Source organism: Strongylocentrotus purpuratus, unplaced genomic scaffold, assembly GCF_000002235.5.
Source record: "Strongylocentrotus purpuratus isolate Spur 01 unplaced genomic scaffold, Spur_5.0 spur5_scaffold_19, whole genome shotgun sequence".
NCBI lineage: Eukaryota > Metazoa > Echinodermata > Echinoidea > Camarodonta > Strongylocentrotidae > Strongylocentrotus > Strongylocentrotus purpuratus.
The window spans coordinates 11,769,833-11,789,780 of NW_022145604.1; the positions used below are offsets into that span (position 1 = coordinate 11,769,833).

General features: G+C 38.3%; 1 protein-coding gene across 2 annotated transcripts in view; it reads right to left on the minus strand.

Annotated features, from left to right (window-relative positions):
* Positions 1–19,948, minus strand: part of LOC593876 — a 29,181-nt gene that overhangs the window by 4,894 nt on the left and 4,339 nt on the right. For both annotated transcript variants that reach the window (XM_030990318.1, XM_793334.5), the window contains exons 2-3: positions 7,318–7,439; positions 671–814 (exon numbers count right to left, since the gene is read on the minus strand). In XM_030990318.1, coding sequence (XP_030846178.1) covers positions 671–814; positions 7,318–7,439 — 266 coding nt within the window. The remainder of the gene's footprint in view (positions 1–670; positions 815–7,317; positions 7,440–19,948) is intronic.

Consider the following 19,948-nt stretch of genomic DNA (forward strand, 5'->3'; position numbering starts at 1 on the left):
GATGGGGGGGGGGGGGGCAGAGAGAGAGAGAGAGAGAGGAGGGAGGGGGGGGGAGCTCTCACCCAGAATAACTTACTTCTTGCTTTCACCTGTATTGTATAGATTCTTCCACAATGTATGATGGTCTGTTTATAATAAAGTAGAGGCATTTATTGGCCTTCAGTAGGGGAGAGAAAGAGAGGGAGAGAGGGAGAGAAAAGGGGAGCAATGGAAAGAGATTTGGAGAGGGAGAAGGAGAAAACAGATACATAGGTAGATGTTTAGAGGTAAAGAGAGAGAAAGAGAGAGAAAGAGAGAGAAAAATGTGTGTTTTAAAATACACTTTTATGAAAGGGATCAAAGAGAGGGCAAGATGGTTGGTCATAGTCTAATACAAAAAAACACCCTCTGAATGCCAAAATCATTGTCAATACATTTATGAAATGGACCATAATTTCCAAATTTATCATCAATACCAGGAAATGTTTGAGAAGAGATGAGGTTCAATCATTTTATTCATGTTCCATTTACCCCCTTCCCCTTTTTCTTTCTTTCTTGTTTCCTTTCTTTCTTTTTTTCCATTGTATTCCTTTTTTGTCAGATGATGGGGGAGGGTGTACACTCTAGTGCCTCAATAGAAACACAACTAATTCTCGTCACAGATATCTTCCTAATCACAGTAACATTCTACCTTCAAAGATGGCACTTCACATCGTCTTGTGTTCTTATTGAGCTCACAGTTTGTTGAGTAGTTGGCTGCATCACTGCGATATGTCGGGCAAGCCCCGAATCCTAGAATAGCGTCATCTCGACACACAAGATGCTGCTCTCTTGTCTGCATAATGCAAAGAATATTAGAAGGAAAGAAAAGAATCCAGAGTAAATAATCCACATTCTGCTAAAGATCATCACTGCAATTATATAATGAATAACCGATTAACTTACGTAGACCGAACACACTCAATTTATTTCGACAGGGCCTAAATGAATGGATGCTAGATTTTGATGTATAAACTTTTGGTGTAAACGGGGAGGGGGGAGGGATGGTAACAATCGTATTCATAATGTGTTATAGAGGGTTTGGGAGGGGGTTGTAGATAGTGCGTTTGTAATATTATATTTTTGTAATATTTTGTGTTTTATTTCTATGTTTGATTATTTCTGGACCTCTAGGAAGAACAGAGCCATTTTAATAATGGCTCTGAATAGAGCTTTCCAGCCGTTTTTTAATTCTTGATTTGTATTATTTATAAATTGTATTCTTGTATGTATTGAATTTTTATACGGAAAATAAAACCAAACCAAACCAAACAACTGTTGGGTAAAATATTTGCCCAACAATGACGGGAATAAAATGTATGTATCCAATCAAACTTTTGGCAAATACCCAACTCGGGTAATGTCTTCTTTATTTTTTGTCGTTGCTCACTCAATAAGTAGTAAAGCGATCAAGATTGTGCAAAACATTACTCAAGTCGGGCAAACAGTAATTGCCTAAATTTAGCTGGTTGTTCACATATTAATTACCCTCATGTTCAGTAATTTTTATTTACTATTACTTTTTAACAATATACCTCAAGCATTTGCCGAAAGAACAAAATTTACAAACAACTTCTGTCCATTTATGTTTCATGAGCAAATATCCGAAGACGGGATTAGATCGCACAACTTTCACAATTTCAAAATTATTCTTATACTTGATGATGGCAAATTTTGAATTTCACAAACTATTTATATCTTCACTGAAAACATTTTAAGTATAAGAGGAGTATATACAAGGACAGAGTCCAAACAACATTTTGTTTACACGACCTTTAATGTTTTGAAATATCGTGTAAGGAAACCCTTTGATGTGGATTAATATATTCCATTACAAAGTGTTTCTTAATATTCATCACATTGAACAGACTTTAAATGATCTTTAAATAGAAAACAAAATGTTGAACTACCCTCCAGGGAAACCAGAACATGGCACAATATCCTCCAATATAAACCGTGAACTTTCGCTCAACCTATCGCTTTCTAAAAACATTTACCTCATCACCCAGAAAAAACTTGTCGGAAGGAGAATATTGTGTATGTATGTATGCATGGGAACGACTCGTAGCCAGAAATTGCATTCCAAATTTAAAATGATACCTAAATAATTGAGGCAGTTCGGCTGAAATAACCCCGAGATCTCTCGGCTTCTTGTAGGAGCCCAGCTTTGACGGCTCGGCGGCGGAAAACATCAAAGGCGCGCAGAAAATGTTTCATAGGGGGCATAAAATTACCAGTTTGTATGTGAGACGGACATAAACACGTTCGTGAGCAGACGACAGGACAGTTTTGCGTTTGTTTTACGAGGTAGCATTTAGATAGATGGGACTATTGGCGTGCTATTAAGAGATCGCTATTTAGCGCTAAATGTTGTTTGATTTCGCCCGAATCAGACCAAAAGTAAAGGACCGAAAAGATCGGAATATAAATAGAGAGATCATGCAGTTCCGTGGTATGCGGGTGATGGAAGCGCGAGATAGCTCCGATGGAATCTCTTTTTTTAATTTCACAGTTCGACGAATAGATGCACCTGATTTGACAAAATAAAGTTTTACAACTTAGGAAGAAATCTTCCTTTTTATGGGCAATTCCGATGAACATCACAAACCCTATTTGCCTTTAAAGTCTCCAAACTATGTTGAAAAAGAAATACAAGTATATTTATGATGGAGAAGGATTCAGTTGAAATGCATTACGTCTCAAACCAATACAATGGCAGAGCGCACTTCCAGGCGAAACAAAAAATACATCCATTTCCAATAGACGTATAAATGCTATTCTGACATTTCATAAAAAGGCGCCTTTCAATGGGAAGAAAGAGACTATAGAATTCGTAACAGTTGGCTTTTTGTGTCTTTGATAGAGGAGAATAATAGAGGTTAAACAGTCCTTTTTCCTAACACCCTTTAAAGTGCGTCGATCGCTAACGTAGCTATTAGAATAGCTGTATGTCGAGTCGGCCTATTGGTAGGAGAAACATCAAAGAGCGAGCCGACAGTCTCGGCGGTTCGTTCTCTTTGATCTCTGCTCACCGCTGTTTTGTTACTTCGCTTTCCTCTTCTGCTATTTAAACTGCCCTTTCTTTACAATATCCATGCTCAATTGATTCGGGACAATACAGAATTGCATTACTACTATTCACATTGAAGCAATGAACAAATGCGATCCGGCCTGCGCCCCATTATTTTCGCAATTTTCTGCAAGGGAAACACAGAGAACAATGCGAGGGAGGACAAGAAGAGACTGCGAGAGAAGATGTCGGTGAGTATATACCGCTATCAGTTCATGCCCTGAATGCAAAAATTGATCTCGAAGCTGGATACCAACACCCAGGGACACTCCCTAACCCTCTGGGTATTAATCCAAAAGATCATGAAACTATTGGCGTTTTTTTTTTAAGGGACCTTGACACTTATCGACCCTCGCCTCAAACGCAAGACCTGCCAATTTTGCCAACTTCAAGAAACTCGTGCTTGCTTCGTGAAAGAGTCAATCTTTAATAAATAGATGAACCCCTAGGACAGACCTTCAATGTCTTTCTCAGAAGCACGCCGACATTAAAAATCCAATTAAATATTTAAATGTGTAATAAGGAATTTAAGCAGCCTTGAAGTGTGCCGAAACCCTCTCCGACTATTATCATTTCTTACACGAATCTTCCCCAACTCCACCCCACCTGAGTTCCATTAAGCCCATTTCATTTTCTTTATTACCAAATTTTGTTGGTAACAGTTAGCATTTCAACTTCATGTATATAACATCTTTATTTTCTTTACGAGTAGACTTCTGAAGATATCAATGTTTCATATAACTTTGCATCTTAAATTAAATAACACATCGTCATTATTAATTGAAGCAATTATAGCATCATTATGTTCCTTTTCATAAATTATACCAGTTCCGCATGTGAAAACGGGAAACTGGAATAAACTTTGAGGTACAAGGTAGAAAGACCACGGACCATTCGTGGCTCCTTTTCATGAAATGACATCCATTTGCAGATGTCATTAACCCCAACACAATCAAACAAACTGAAAATATTAGCCAAAAGAATATTATTAAACATATAAAGGGGGAAAGATACAGGGAGAAAAAAAGAGATCAAAATATCCAAGGAAGATGCGGCAGATTACTTAATTATTTTGTAACGGAAATTTTACGATAATTCTCAGTTTCTCACGAGATAATTATGAAATCGTCTCATCTCAAAGTTTTCCCACGACGTTTTAATTGTTACCCGTCATATCACTTTGATCACCTGCAAATACCTTCACAATATTCTACGATCGTGATTTTGGCGGGGCCCTTTGAAAGAATACCTGAAACATATCTCTTCGCTCTTTATTACTTTGCGATAATACCTATAACGTCATACCATTTATACCAGGTGGCGGGGTCCTTTGAATTGATACCTGAAAATAATTATCTCTTTCCCCCCTTTTTTAAAAAAGTTTCTGTGATCATAAACATACATGTGACACTGGCGGTACTTTTTAAAAGAATACCTGAAAACGTATCTCTTAACTCTTTATTACTCTGCGATAATACCTATAACTTCATACCATTTATACCAGGTGGCGTGGTCCTTTGAATTAATACCTGAAAATAATTATCTCTTTTCTCCTTTTTTTTAAATTTCTGTGGTCATGATCATACATGTGACACTGGCGGTGCTTTTTAAAAGAATACCTGAAAACGTATCTCTTTTCTACAACTCCACAATGATAATTAAGATTTCGAGATATTTGGCGGAACTCTTTGCATCAGTACCTGAAAAGAATTTCGTATCTCTTACCCCTTTCTTTCAAAACTTGTGATCATATACCTGTGACCCAAAACATATATTTACTTGTTCAACTCCACAATCATACCTAATCAATTATGTCCTATCGTTTTGCAGATCATTTAAATGCACGACTGAAAATAACAAGTAACTATGCACTCTTTGTACCTCCAAGATCATGATCATGATCATACCTGTGCATTTTCACATTTTGTAGGATCCTTTGATTAATACGTGAGAAATTGTAAAACCATATCCGTGATTCATTTCACAATAATTTGCTGGGGACCTTGGACCAGTACCTGAACACGTCTCTCTGTATTTGTGTTTATAAGTGCACCTTCATACCTTTGGTTTTGGAATCAGTTAGCGGGATCCTTTTAAATCAATACCTGAATATAGTCTCTTCTCCTTCGTAGCCCTAAGATTGTGATCACATTTGTAATTTGATTTAAACGAGTAAGGCGGGACCCTTTGAATCAATGCCTGAAAACATATATCTCTTTATTCTGTGCAACTCTATCATGATATCATCACACCTACGACTTCCTAAACATTAAATCAGTACCTGAGACATAATTATATATCTCTCTACTCCTCATAACTCCTCATCATACATGTAACCTCTTAAACTTTGGCGGAACCTTTGAATCAATTCCTGAAAACATATCTCTCTTTATTCCTTCCAATTAACTTCATGATCATTCACACCTCTAACTTCCTAACCAAAATCTGGTAAATGATTACATATATATCTCTTTACTCATCATAGCTCCTCATCATACATGTAACCTCTTAAACTTTTGCGGAACCTTTGAATCAAAACCTCAAAGCATCTCTCCTTTTTGATTCACATGCGACTTCCTAGCATTTGTCGTAACCATTTGAATCAAAACTTGTACACATGTAGCACATTTTGGTACAAATTAACAATTCAACCTTTTTCGAGGTGGGGATAAAGATCATGCATCATTCAGTCGAGTAGTGTAGATGATAATTTAGATTCCCGAGTATTTTGTATCATCAAATGGAAAAGATAATTCTAATTAGATCATAATTACAAAATCGTGTCAATGGCCCCTTGATAATGAAAGAACCAAAATTATAAATGTAACAAAACATAATCGTCATGGTTATGCACCACTTCAACAATATTTCAGGTTTATTCTAAACGCCAAATTTAATTTAAATTCAAAATAACTACTTTAAGGGAAATGATCCTTGTAAAAAAGAAATTGTTTTGAAGATATGAAATTTTTGCGAGCATTGTTTTTTCGGTTTGATAAGTACATATATTTAATGTCAAAGAGGTGTTTTTTATTCATAAAGTATGGGTTATTCCTACAAAATTTCGGGGAAAAATATTTTGTTTCATTGCGACCCACCATACGGAATATAATGCTATTAATACACGCATATAGAACCCCAATCTCGTGACCTCTGTACACGTCTATTGGTATTATTCAATCAACAATGTTGTTGTTTGTTTACTCCACTATCTTGTTTACAAACAAAACTATTTCACATCCACAATATCCCACTCCTGCCGCCATTGTAGAAATTCTAAGAAGGCCAGACTGTAAAATTCATAGTTCGCCTAAAAGACTGTTTTGACCGGCACTCTATCAAACGGGGTTCTGCACAGAACACATAGAAGTGGGTCATAAACCTAGTCAATCTTTAAACACAGTTTTGTATCAAAACCAAAGAGGAGATTTAAAGTAACTGTCATGACTCAGACAGTGACTTAAAATGTAAATATCGGCTCGTATTGAATCCTGAGGTCTTAGAAAACCTTTCGAACAAAAAGCAAGTAGCAGTAAACTAAAGGGAGGTGTGAATTAGCTATAATGCGCGCAAGTCCTTTGAAAATGGGATTAACTTGGGGTCCATGGAACTTTGATCGACTTGAATTGAGTGGATTAGTGAGAAACATAAAAACATTACGGTTCCTTCTTCTTGAAAAAGACGACATAAAGTGGGTTTTAAAGCATATAGGATATGTGTGATGTTACGTCGCGTTTCTATCTAGTTATTAGGTTTATATAGCATATAGAAACCTGGTGGTATTTAGTCCATAAACCCGATTCAATGAAGTTGGAAATCTAATTTAGAGCTTGGCTGATTTGGCCGAGTTTGAAAGCTTCACAATCATGTTTGAAGAGCCGCATACGAATAAGAAGGAGAATATTCTCCACGTAGAATTTGATATTCAATGGCATACCAAAGCCGAAATCGGGTGTATGCCTATCTGGTAATTTTGGTTGGGCAAGTTATACATGTATAATATGGAAATGCATGTACCTCAAACATCCTTGATCGTTAGATCGAATAAAAAAAAAACGCAATAACGCGGAATCCTCCTGAAATAATTAATTGATTAAAGTTCTGTATTCATAAAGTGATATGAAGTTCTAATACTCATACTTGATTAGTGATAAAGAAGACAGAACAACACAGTATAAAAATGCATTGTTTTAGCCAATTAAGACAATTAAAATGAAAGACTCACAAACCTCGTCAAAGGGGGAGTAGACATGGGGCAAGAAATTGATGTCGCATCGTCGTCGTCCACTTCGAGGCCATAACCGATTTCGACATCGCTGCTTCTCAGCCAGCTGAAGGCATTCACCGCTAGCTAGTGAGAAGAAAAAGAAAAAATATATATAAATATGAAAGCTTAAAATGTTGTCGATTATAAAATTATCTTTCCATTACTTTAAAGATGTACAATATTATACAATTTTCGAAATATAGACGTAAAGCATCAGTAAAGTATATCTCTGTAAAAAAAAGACAAAACATGACAAATGTAAGATTTAGATTTTGCCGATTACAGAATAATCTTTCCAAACTGCTCTCCCCAGGCCTCAGTTACTTTTAAAGATGTACTATATTATTCATTTTGTTTTAATGTAGACGTAAATAATCAATTAAAGTTTATCTGTAACAAAAAGGATTATAACTATTGATGGAATCATATATAGATTTATGTGCGCTTGCACATTGCATTGGAAAGAAGACATAAGGTTCATGAAAAACGTAAAGCATTATTGGTGTAGTCTGATGTTTTCATACCTGGATGTAATTCACTGAATGAAAAGTAGGCCTACTGGAACTTTTTAGCGTTCGACATGAAACGCGATTTCCAGTAAAGTAACAAGAGATTGAGGAGGAGGAAGTTTGCGGGAGATGGAGGCAAAGGCGTTACTTTTACGTTGAATTGTCATTCTGTCTACAATCAGTTCGTCTTCTATTCACATGATCTATATCATTTCGTCTTCTTATCATTTGGTATAATGGCTAATTAAGCTAATAGTCATTTGGTCTATTTCCATATGGTCTAATCTCCGATTATTCTACTACCCATAATGGTCTTTTGTTCATTTAGTCTAATTCCCTGTCTGGCTAATGCCCATTTCGTCTACCATCTATAAAGTCTAAAATTGATTTTATGATTAAATGACTATGAGAGAAATGAATATTTGACAAACTAGGAATAAGACCGCGACTGGAAATTAAACTCAATGAGCAATAGACCTAAACCACTTTTACAGAGATACAATGGGATACACATCGAATGCAGATAGGCAAATAATTATAGGTGATATTTGTGGACATGACGTACGTTGTCATGGTTACAACTTACAACGAGTATGGTCACGTGCTTCTCATATTTGGGGAACGTTACTCGGCCCTCGTTTTTGGTATCCTTTTTAAAAACCCAGAGTCGTTTACTCGAGATTACTTGTTCCTAACGACTAAACTGCTTAAAAACTTAATATTGTTAACTAGTTTTTATACAGTTTCCTTAGAGCAAGAAAGCCGTTACGTTGACCCATTTCGCCCTATACACCATAGAGTTAACGCCATTCCGACTCCAGGCAGACAACACTTATCATGATTATACTCGATGTTCGGCCCGCAAAGAAGCCCGTAACGATGACACAGATGAGAGCATGTGGGAGAAGATTTATGAGAGCGGGAGCAGCGAATTCTTGTTCAGCCGACCCGAATAAACGACAGGTATATCGACCGAGAAGTCAAGTCGAGTCAATTACAATCCCGTCCAGAACAAAAACCGTTTTTGTACAGCTTACATACAAGAAGAGGAAGAGATGAAATATATATTGCATAGCGTGGTACATCATACACGGGTCACGGTAGAAGTATGCGATGGAAAAACAAGAGCCGAATTAAATTGCCAATGAATTGGGGATTGGTTTTGAAACACATGTTTGTTCGTTTGAATTCAAGTGCATCAGTGATGTATGATACCTTGCTAAGAAGACTTCGTTTTCAAAAACATTGTAAACATTCTTCACTGTTAACAACATGTTTTCCTTAAAAATGTTGTGAATTACGATTATTGCTGAAATCTTTAATTGTCATAAATCATACTCATTAAACTAGTTTAGGTGAATTTCTCATTATGTTTCAACACAGTCATCATTTGATGAAAACCATAAACAAACGACCAAAATGTAATGATGCTTTCAATTGACTTACACCCTTTGGTGCAGAATTTATGTTGTTTAGCACATGGCCCAATTTTGCGGCGCTGTGTTGTGAATGACCTCAGAGTTTATATGTATGTTCATGTAAACACGGTTAACATGGTTAATGTGCGCCTTCGTAAATATGATACCACTATATGTTTCTTGATGCCTCTCTAATAGGTTTTTAAAGCTGAAAGAAAATGTATTATTTGAATTTCCCTCTTTAAAGATTGGAATACCTGTGCAACTAAAGGTCACACCGCACAAACCAAATGTAATTAGACAAGGTCTAGCATGTATTGAACAATTAACCACATACGTGTAATAACGGAAATGCTTAATGAACACGTGAGAACAAAATTGTAATTTTTTTTTTACTGAATATTTAGGCAAAGTCATTTTGAGTGCTAATTCTACAGCAAGTCTAGCTCATGACCACAGATTAAGCGAAGGTAATTATATAACTTAATTTGATTATTTAAAATCACATTTTCTATTTTTTAAAAATATTCTTTCATCTACATTTTGAGTATTCCGTATTTTTGTCGTAAACATTTTGATACCACATCTTTTCTTTGGTGTAGGCTAGATGCAAAAATGCCACGCTTATATTCTTGCAAGGTTATTGTATAACGGATTCACAGGCTGCACAGTTTATTTAAGTTTTAACATTAAAATTGTAATAATGATTTAAAAAAAAATATATTTTGTATTATCATGTTCTGTATGTATAGTTTTGTCATTATCATATCATTATTATCAATATTATCAATATGCGCCTTGAGCATTTGACTGTCAAGTGGAATTGGCGCCTTATAAATCATATGTATTATTAATATGTTATGCTTTCAGTCATCGCTTATTATGGTTGATGTTCATTATGTATATCTTAGTCTGTATTATGTATATCTTATTCTGAAGTTTTGTATAATATTAATTTGTACATGTATTCAAATATGTTATTCAGAGATTTATTTTCAACAAAATGGCCTGTCGGAGGGTCCCAAAAATTGAGGGGAAAAATGAATTTCAACATTAACCGTTGCCTTGATTAGTGATCTCATGACTACGGCTATTTGTTTCTTTTTCAAGTGGGTAGAAATGCCCTACCGACAACCCTGCAAAGTGGTAAGAATCACAAAGTGTATTCACCTTTCATACTTTAATTACCCCTAAAACGTGACGATTTAAATTAATGAGGTATTTTTGAAGGCCAATGGTAATGAAATTCGTTTTCTCCATTTCATCGTTGGCGCTCTATACGACATATTTTCTGGTAGGTCACACGGGGGAGTTTAGACACCCACTTTATAATACTGAAAGATATATTGAGAAAGTCATGACAATGAGGTCAATTACATCTAGCCTCTCTGCTTTCCGGGCGGAATGTGAACTCTGGATTGGGAAATATTAGTAATATAGCAGCAAATGTATTCACATGATATTATGACTCAGCTAAAGATCATTAATGGAACTATAGACTAATAAGTATTTGAGAATATAACCGAATTAATCGTGTTCATATGACATTGCGTTAATCTATTTCATGAGTTTTGTCTGGGGCTGTCATATTTTCACGGCAATCTGCTTACAATGACAGTCCTTCTTCCGCAAATAATTTGATAATGTTTGATGAAATTTAGTTTTTATGAGTTTATCATTCCGTTCTTGAAAAAAACAATTGTTCTATATATTAGCATATTTGTGATTCACTGTCTGAAAAATGATTATTTTTTTTCTTCAAATATTACTATTGTTATCTCAAAACTGTGTACTTATATGAATGCAGAAGAAATTCAAATCAAATCAAATCATATCAAATTGTCATTTATCAATTAATAACACCGAGTAAAAGATCTTAAAGTTAAACAATATGCAGAAATGATGGAAACACAAAATTGAAATGCCCGTTCACGTCTCGTCGATCGTCTAGTGTTACAAGCCAGGGCAACCCAACAGTATCCGGCTCATAATGTGAAATGATTCATCATGTTTTTCTCGAGCATCCGTATATATTTATTTACAAAAAAATCTTAATGGTAACATTGTGAAACGTGAAATAGCTGCTTAGCAACCTGTGTCCGCGGTATGACTTCCTGACGCAAAAACCCGAAGGACAATATCCAGGTAACCAAGCATCAGGGGCGGCTTCAGTGATCCCTTGTGGAGAGAAGGGGGGGGGGGGGGGAGAAGGGTCCAAAAATGTCCGAGAATTTCACGTGTGGTAGGCACAAGTTCGAAAAATGTCCGATATTTTGACATAGGGTGGGGCCCCAAGTCCGCAAAATGTCTGATATTCATTCCTATACGTGCCCTTAATGACTATAAAAAGGGACGGGGGCACAAGTCCGCAAAATGTCTGATATTCCTACGTGCCCTTAATGATTTTAAAAAGGGACGGGGGCACAAGTCCGCAAAATGTCTGATATTCCTACGTGCCCTTTATGACTGTAAAAAGGGGGCGGGGCGGCGCACAGGACAATTGTGCCCCCTTCTTACATCCGCATATGAACATGTTTACCAGCACATTGACCGCCAATGTGGGGTCACGTTTTACGTTTTCACGTTGACATTTAAACATCAAAATGACTTTCCTGTTTTTTATCCAACGTTTCGAATATCAAATGATGATCGAATATCCAATTTCCATCACCTTCTATAAATAGTTCGCTAACGACTCTTGAACAAGAGTGTTACTCATGGATCACCTTGGCAAGGTCTTGCCATCATACGTGATGTAGTCATATGTTTCCTATCTATCATGTGCTAATTTCAAAGAATTGTTTTTAATGATTTGTCCTTCTTGTTAAACCTCTATATGCCCTTGCAACATTACAGATATTGTTGTTCACGTGGGAATTGTATTCTTTTCCGGAAACTGTCATAAGTTCGCCGACATGCCATTGAAACGCGTTTTACCCCTTTACCTACTGGAACCGGGAGGTTCCTTTGATAAGTCAATGGGAATGAGATAATTCAGTAGTAAATGGGTTAATTGTAATACAAATGTCTATAGGATGTCGGTGAAATTGTACTCCTGACGGTTTCATCAGAGCCATCTATACACAGAGTTGGACCATAGACGTAATTACGTCTATGGTTGGACCAACTTGGTTTCACTGGGTCGCAACATGGCGTATATTCGTTTATTTTGTGCTTGCCCAACAAAGCAGTAGTCGCCATAGTGTGTCCAACTCGAACCGGGTTGGCCAAACTATGTGTATAGATGGCTCTGGGTTTCATGAAACCATGCCCAGTTTATATATTGCTTCTTTTGGACTGTCTCAACGTATTTCACCCACCGCCAATTTGTAACACAGGTACAATCTCGAACTCCAATCCAGCACTCACCAGGACTTACAATTGCTTAATGGCAGCTTCTTTATGAACCCAACGCTAACCTAATTTATCAGACGAAAAATACAGCTTCTCGTCAAACACAAATTGTCGCCTTTTCGACACCTCCTGAACAATTAATCTTTAAGCACCATGTAGCCAAACTGATATGAAACAGACCCAAAAATGGCAATAACATTTCGCGGGGGGAAATACACATCTCAAACAAAAATAATGCCAAATTAAGACGTTAACACCATATTTCACGCGAATCAGATGATCCAACGTTTCTATGACTTATCTCAATACATTAATCTCCCAATTTTGCTTCTTTCTTTCTTTCTTTCTTTTTTCTTGACCACGACGAGGTCGCCGCATCTTTTCACACGCGCCGCATTCCTTCTCCCTTTTCTGGTCTATGTCAACTTTACCGAAAACTGTTTCTTCTGTGAGTTTATTTCCTTAGTCGATGAGGTCAAGAACTGAAGACCCTTTTCAATCGGTTCTGTGTCAAGAGGTTGCTCAAAAGAAAGAAAAGGACCAGGGTTTCCCCAATCTATATTGACGCCGGAGTGTATATTTACCCCGCTATTTGCCGATCAAATACGTTTTGGGCACACATCTATTTCATTTTTCCATATTTTGTGCATTGGTTGCGGAAAGATTGCGACCACAAATTTTGGAGTGTTTCGTCGATATCTGAAGTGCAGTTTGCTCTGTAGTGAGGAAGAGTGTCTGAAGACGGAAGTTATTTTACCACTTGGCATTTCTGACTTAAGTTTGCTTAAAATGATCACAAAGACTTTAAAGAAATCAAGTTAAAGGCAATATCAATATGTGAAATGTATTGCCTAAAGCATGCATGATTATGTAATATGTTACTGCCAAGTTCGCATATTCAATAAGGCGAGGTGACGCACGAGGCTATACAAATCGCCTTCGGTCGATTTTTATTTAAGTCTAGCCAACTGATAAAATCTTCATACACTACATAGACCACATCGATGGCGTATCCAATAATGTATACCAGGGGGCGACCCCTTGAGGGAGATGTCGGATGTTCGTTTACAGCCCTCTCCCCAATTTCCCCGGGCTTTCAAACCCAAAGAGGGGGCACGGGGAGGGAAAGGGGGGCTCAATAGTTTCTTATCCAAAGGAATCGTATCTGCCACCGCCCTCAACCCTCGCTGCGGGATACGCCACTGCTCACCCAATATTATTTGCCACGTTACTCCTTTATCACGGCAAGCCCTCGCTATCGTCATCAAGTAGGTCTCGACATTGAGACTACCATGACAGTATATACAGCAATGACAGGTAATGGGCGCAGATTCACACCTTTCCTTTGATACACCGCCACTATCAACCAACGTTTGTTGACGGTAAACGCATCGTAATGTGCCTCGATCAACACGGCGTTGGTGTAAGAATGAGCGTATGGGTATTAACAAGGAGTTACCAGCACTCCTTGGTAGTACCAGGGAGTTGAAAAGCACAGAGCCTTGGCTCGGAGCTATGTCCACGGGAGGTAGGTGGTGTGGTGGGGTGGCAGCGGTGGTGGTGGTGGTTGGGGTGGTACAGAGGTGGTATTGAATAAGGTGCTCAGCAACGTTTGGCAGTAAATGCATCATAATGTGCCTATCAACACGGTCCCCGTGTAAGATTGTAATGAGCCTACGAGAGGTCCCATTAAAATAGAGACCCTACTCGTGGCGTCTCTAGAGGAGGGTAGTGGTGGTGGTGGTGGTGGTAGGGGGTGTTGAAATGGGTGATCATCAACGTTTGTTGACGGTAAACGCCTTGCAATGTGCGTCTATAAATATAATGTTGAAGTAACTACCCTATGAAGAATCCCATGAAAATATAGACAGACCAAAAGAGAAGATGTGGGGTATGTGTGTGCGTGTGTGGGTGTGTAGGGGCTATTAAAACAACAATCATCGCACATTGCATGTGGTGGCTGATGTTTGAAAGCCGTAAATGAATGGGTTAACACCTCTTTAAAAATGTGTAGCTCAATGACATTATAAAAGGTATATGATAGTTCGAAAGGTTCTGCAACTGCTTATCTGTAGTCGTATCCCAAGCAACATAAGAAAAGGATAAATGAACCTGGAGATGGGAATGAACTTTACGCATGTTGCATATCACGCATGGCAAAGAGAGAGAGAGAGAGAGGTAGAACTAGAGAAACATCTAGTTTTGTTTGTGAAGACCAAAAAGCAAATTATATGAGATGTGTTGACAAAGGTCAGATAGCATTGGTCACCTCGCTTTGATATGCCGCCCGTATCTTTGGACCTTGTTGACTGCATGCTCTTTTAATTTGTATTATGACTTTAAAACATCGGTGTGTTCCGGGGAGCGTGGGGGACACACAGCCAAGCCCCAAAATAAAAATAGCATGTTCATAAATCGGTGAACTTAACACATCAATACAGCTCTTTGGTATAAGCATGCAACAGACAGACGTGAAGAAGAAAAAATATTTGCAAGGTTGAGAGAGCATCGTTTTCCAGAACACTAATACTATACAATGAAGGTACAGGCGACTATTGGTCATAATCCTAATAAAGATCATAATAAAATGATCACGTATTTATAAGAAGCTCCTAAAATTGGATCCTAGTACTCTTTTAACTACATACAATGTAGGACTACACAGAACTCTGCTCAGGTCCAAGAATGGATTATATCATTTTTCGGACAAGATGAACATTTTTAAGGGACTCGATTAAATATGGATTCTGAAAATTGCCTAGCATCGCGCCAAAGCCAAGGCCAAGCTACTTGATTCTAGAGAGGTATACTGACAAATCTCGCCAAGGGGTTGATTTCCATTGCCGAAATATCAAGTTTGTGGTAAACAATTATAATTTCGTAACTCTTGAGGAAATGCGGGGAAGTGGGGGGGGGGGGGGGGGGGTAGCCCTTTAAGGAACCCCAAACGCATCGTACTCATATTCCTGCATCCTTTACACACCTCCACCGTGTCCACTTCCTCGTCTATGACGTATGGGGACAGTCTCGTGTGTTATCACGATACAGGTGTTGGTCCTAAGCCTTTGATTGCTCTTAATCGTGTACAGAAGGGATCACTGTTTCCTTTGACAAGATGCCGACGTTTGTTTTACAAACCCAGTTGTCATAATAGAGCAGATACATAAAGCCCTGGAGCGAGAATAGTATTAAACTTTCACACTCGGTCATCACTAGGCCAAGAGGGAAACCAAGAACCAGATGGAAGGGGAACATTAAATACGTAAGGTGGAATGACACTGCAAGAGTGCACTAGAATGGCAACAAACGGGGATGTGTGGGGAAAAAAAGATGCAATAAATCTCCCGAGCTAAAAGATACCTTGATAGAGATCCTGGCTATCCACCTTTCGAAATAATCATGCTTATTCATCGTCCCTACGTTGTGGGATTTTGACTCTAAATCAAAGGGTTGAGGGTTCGAATCCCAACCCGGGACTAACGTCCTTTGGCAATACCGCATTTGCCACTCTCCACCCAGGAAATGGGCGCTCTACAAGAACGATCACTGTTGTTATAACAAAAACAAAAAAAGTATAAATTTCCAGAGGTAAAATGGCAATATCCCTAACCTTTAGCATCTTAATATGCTTATTTCTATCAGTAGAATCGCTGATTTCCCCTTTAAAATGCCTCTCCCTAAAAGGGCTCTCATATCGGTATTTCATCTACTGACAAAAAAGAACATCTGGAGAAGCATAGTCTACATTCCGAATGCCAAGACATGTACACAGATAGGAAAAATGTTTTTGCAATGTTTCCTGGAAATTTCACATGATCTCGTCGTTCTATTTTGAAAGTTAAGACGTGTTAAAACGCCCACTCAAGATACTGAATGCATATTGAACTTCAGACTTCGGTGACAACAGTGTACAGGTTCATGGGTGGAAATATGCAAAATCAAACGTGATATCTTTTCATTCAGTATTATCAAGGGTTTGCCTTAGTTTCCTCCTGTTGAATCGTCCGGGTGCCGGTCTTCAAGTTTCTTTAACTTTATCGGGAAAGCTAAAGAGGTCTATATTAAATAGATGGCATTTAGCTGAACAGTTAGCAGTACATTTTAACAGGGCCTAAGACTGAACAGGATCTGGTGGTGATGTGCCCCTAAGTTTGAACTCATGGTCCCCGTCTTTAAAGGAGTGCGATTATTAAACCGTGTGCTTATTAATATATAGGAAACAGTCATATTGCGATTGATTGGAGGACTTGCAACCTATTCGAATCCATTGCAAAGATGGGACCCAGCCTCTCATATTTCAAAATATACCACAGGGGCAAATGTACGGAGACCCTAACATTTCAACTCGGGTCCCCTCTGAAGAAAGAAGTTGGTTCGGAGCCCCGCTTTAAATGAGTGTGACCTTCACACGTTCCGTTTTATCTCTCAAGAACGATCGATGCGTAGGTGTAAATAAATTGTTTACTTTCGCAATTAGGTAATGGTGAGGTTAATTTAAGGATTCATTTGTATGGCGCTATAAAACAGCTTGATAGCCCGATTTTAACCTTTTCAAACCGTTCGTTCGTGTCTCCTTAGATTAAGATTAATGTAAAGTTGCTAAAATTAAATTAAGTTCTTTCATCGCCCGATGGTGGCGATGGCCGTCTCATTCGTCTTCTTCAAATAATGTCTGTGGAATCAAAATAATAGTATGATGACGGGTGTTGGCATTCATTAGTTCGGCGCTGGTGTACACAGGCAGATATAATAATCAAACTTCAGATCGATTTTTTTTTTTTTAAGAACAAAAAAAAAGCTGTACAAAATGTTTCTAAATGACCTGAGCCCCCTCATTGTGGTATCCATTATCATCAACACAAGCAATATCAAGAACATTATTGTATTATTATACGGCCTTAATCTGGATGCTAGGGGCAACACATCCTCCGAAACCCATTAGATACCGAGAATAGATGAATGTCGTTAACGTGGAATGGAATGCATCACTATCATTTCTTTCATATCATCAAGTTCTCATCTGTGTTTTCTTTCAACATTACCTTTGATTTACACGATATGAAAGGGGGGTAAACTGGCGAGGGCATACATGCCGCCTCCCGTTGTTATCGCTTTGGTGGTGGGGGATAGATTTCAGTGAAAGTCATGAGATTTCGTGGTAGCAATAGTTGAGTCGAGTCCTCGGGTGCTGATTCTAGCAATACGGCATGTTCTCTACTCCAGGCTGCAATTAAAACCACGCACCAAAGAATTCAGTCATACCCACCCTCAAGGGACAACACGGTATACCCCCAAAAGGAATAGGTGCCATAGCGGTTGGCCTTCCCGGCTCAAAAACCGTTTCTGAAATCCTTTCTAATCGCCTCTGTTTAGATAAAGTTCCCGCTCTATGATATTCGGTTCGCCTATCTGATATCCACAAAGCACCGCAACTGCAATTAGATACATTACAAGTATCACCATACCCCTATCACACCCAGCACCCACAAAAACGTAGAGAACCCGCGCCAACAGCCCCGGCTAAAAATCAAACGTATGCCACAGTCCTCTTTCTCTGCTTTGTTGGAAAGGAATAAAATTGTGATATTGCAAAATAAAAAGGAAAATAGAGAAGTTAGGAGGGTGAATGAGGGAAGGAGTAGGATCTCTTCGGCTTTGAATCTGCGGCAAAGTCTTTTGGAAGTCACTATACACCAATGGGAGCCGGTATGACCCGGGGCTGACCCGAGCTTTTACCCGATATCCAGACATGCAATTAGGCCAATTATCAGGCTACGCCTCCAGGGACCAAGTCCTCAAACCGAGTCCTATTCTATACACTCAAGCAGCCACTAAAGACCGAGGTAAACCCCCAAATTATAAAAGGAGTCTCGCCGGCAAAACCCACACCAAACTTTTGCCAAGAACTGGCCCAGAGAGCGAGTCTCTCAGAAAAAGAAAAAAAAGTTCAAATAGCAGCGCTTGGTAAACACAATCGCATATCGGCACGACGTTCGTTTTCTAAGATTTTTTTTTCTTCTCCTAATAATACCGTATATCAACAAGTTCAGAGTGAAACGACGGCTTCTCTGCTTCATCTTGCTTTGGCATTCGAATCCCCACGAGAGAAGACCGATTTATATGGGTAATTGTAGGGTACATAAAGCGATTTCTCCTCTCCCTGACACTCCGTCTATTTTATGTGTCACGAAACGTTGCCTCCGTCGGATCGCGGTTCACGGCTGCAATAGGAGAATGAAAAAGGAGTCCTCGTCATTTCAAGATCTAAATAATTACGCTCATTCATCGGTCTAAATGAACCGCAGCGAGAATGAGTAAAAACAACAAAAGAAATCACATCAACTTGTCCGATGCAACCTACTTTTGAATCAGCTGCATAAAACAAGGAGGATAAAGTCCAAACAAATACATCAGTAGTAATCGAATCGAATACATTTCACGTACAAATCAAAACAAAATGCCAAATGGCTTCTTCCTATAATACGAAGCCTTAGCACACACATCGTTGTCGAAGTATCGAAGGAGTCACACTTCACAATACTCGTTGAAGTAGAAAAAAAAAAATCTATGTTCAGATGAAAATCATAAACATGATAACATTGGTGGGGAATCATGGGGGAGGGGTGGGTACAGAGATGGCACCCTTATGTAACCCCTCGGTCATTGTGTGCCTTCGATTGCGTTCTTGTGCCTATCATTTTATACCAAAAATGGCACTTAACAAAAGTTCGCTAGTTGGAAATGTATCTTTGCCCCCCCCCCCCCCTCCCCCTTTACCTTTCAAAGAATTCTGGATCCGCCCTATGTGCAATAAGCACATTTTCGGCAAATTCCATATTCGGTAAAGGTAATCCCTTATACTCTCTCAGAGTCCCAAAATGAAACGTGAACATAATCAAAACGACAAGAATATCATGTTTTGGGACGACAGAATTGAAAGTGGGTGGATGAGCAGGCCCCAGAAGGGACCGTCAATCACCGACAGTGGATGGGTGAAATTTGATAAGTTAATTGGAAACTAAAAGGCAAAACGTGATATCTTCATATTGATGAACCTGTAGTTTTACTATAACAGAACGCTTGGTGAAGCGTTGATGAAATCAGGAAGAAAAGCATGATTTTTAAAGTTTATCTAAATTTATATTTTGAAAACTAAATGTTTAATGAGGCATGCCCTCTTGCAAAAATGCATCGGTATATGAAGATCATTGACAAATGTAAACTTAAAGTGAACATTATGTACATGTATGTGTGTGTTTTGAGAAAAAAAAACCGCAGATATTTGAACTAATTTTCAACTGAAGCATCAAAC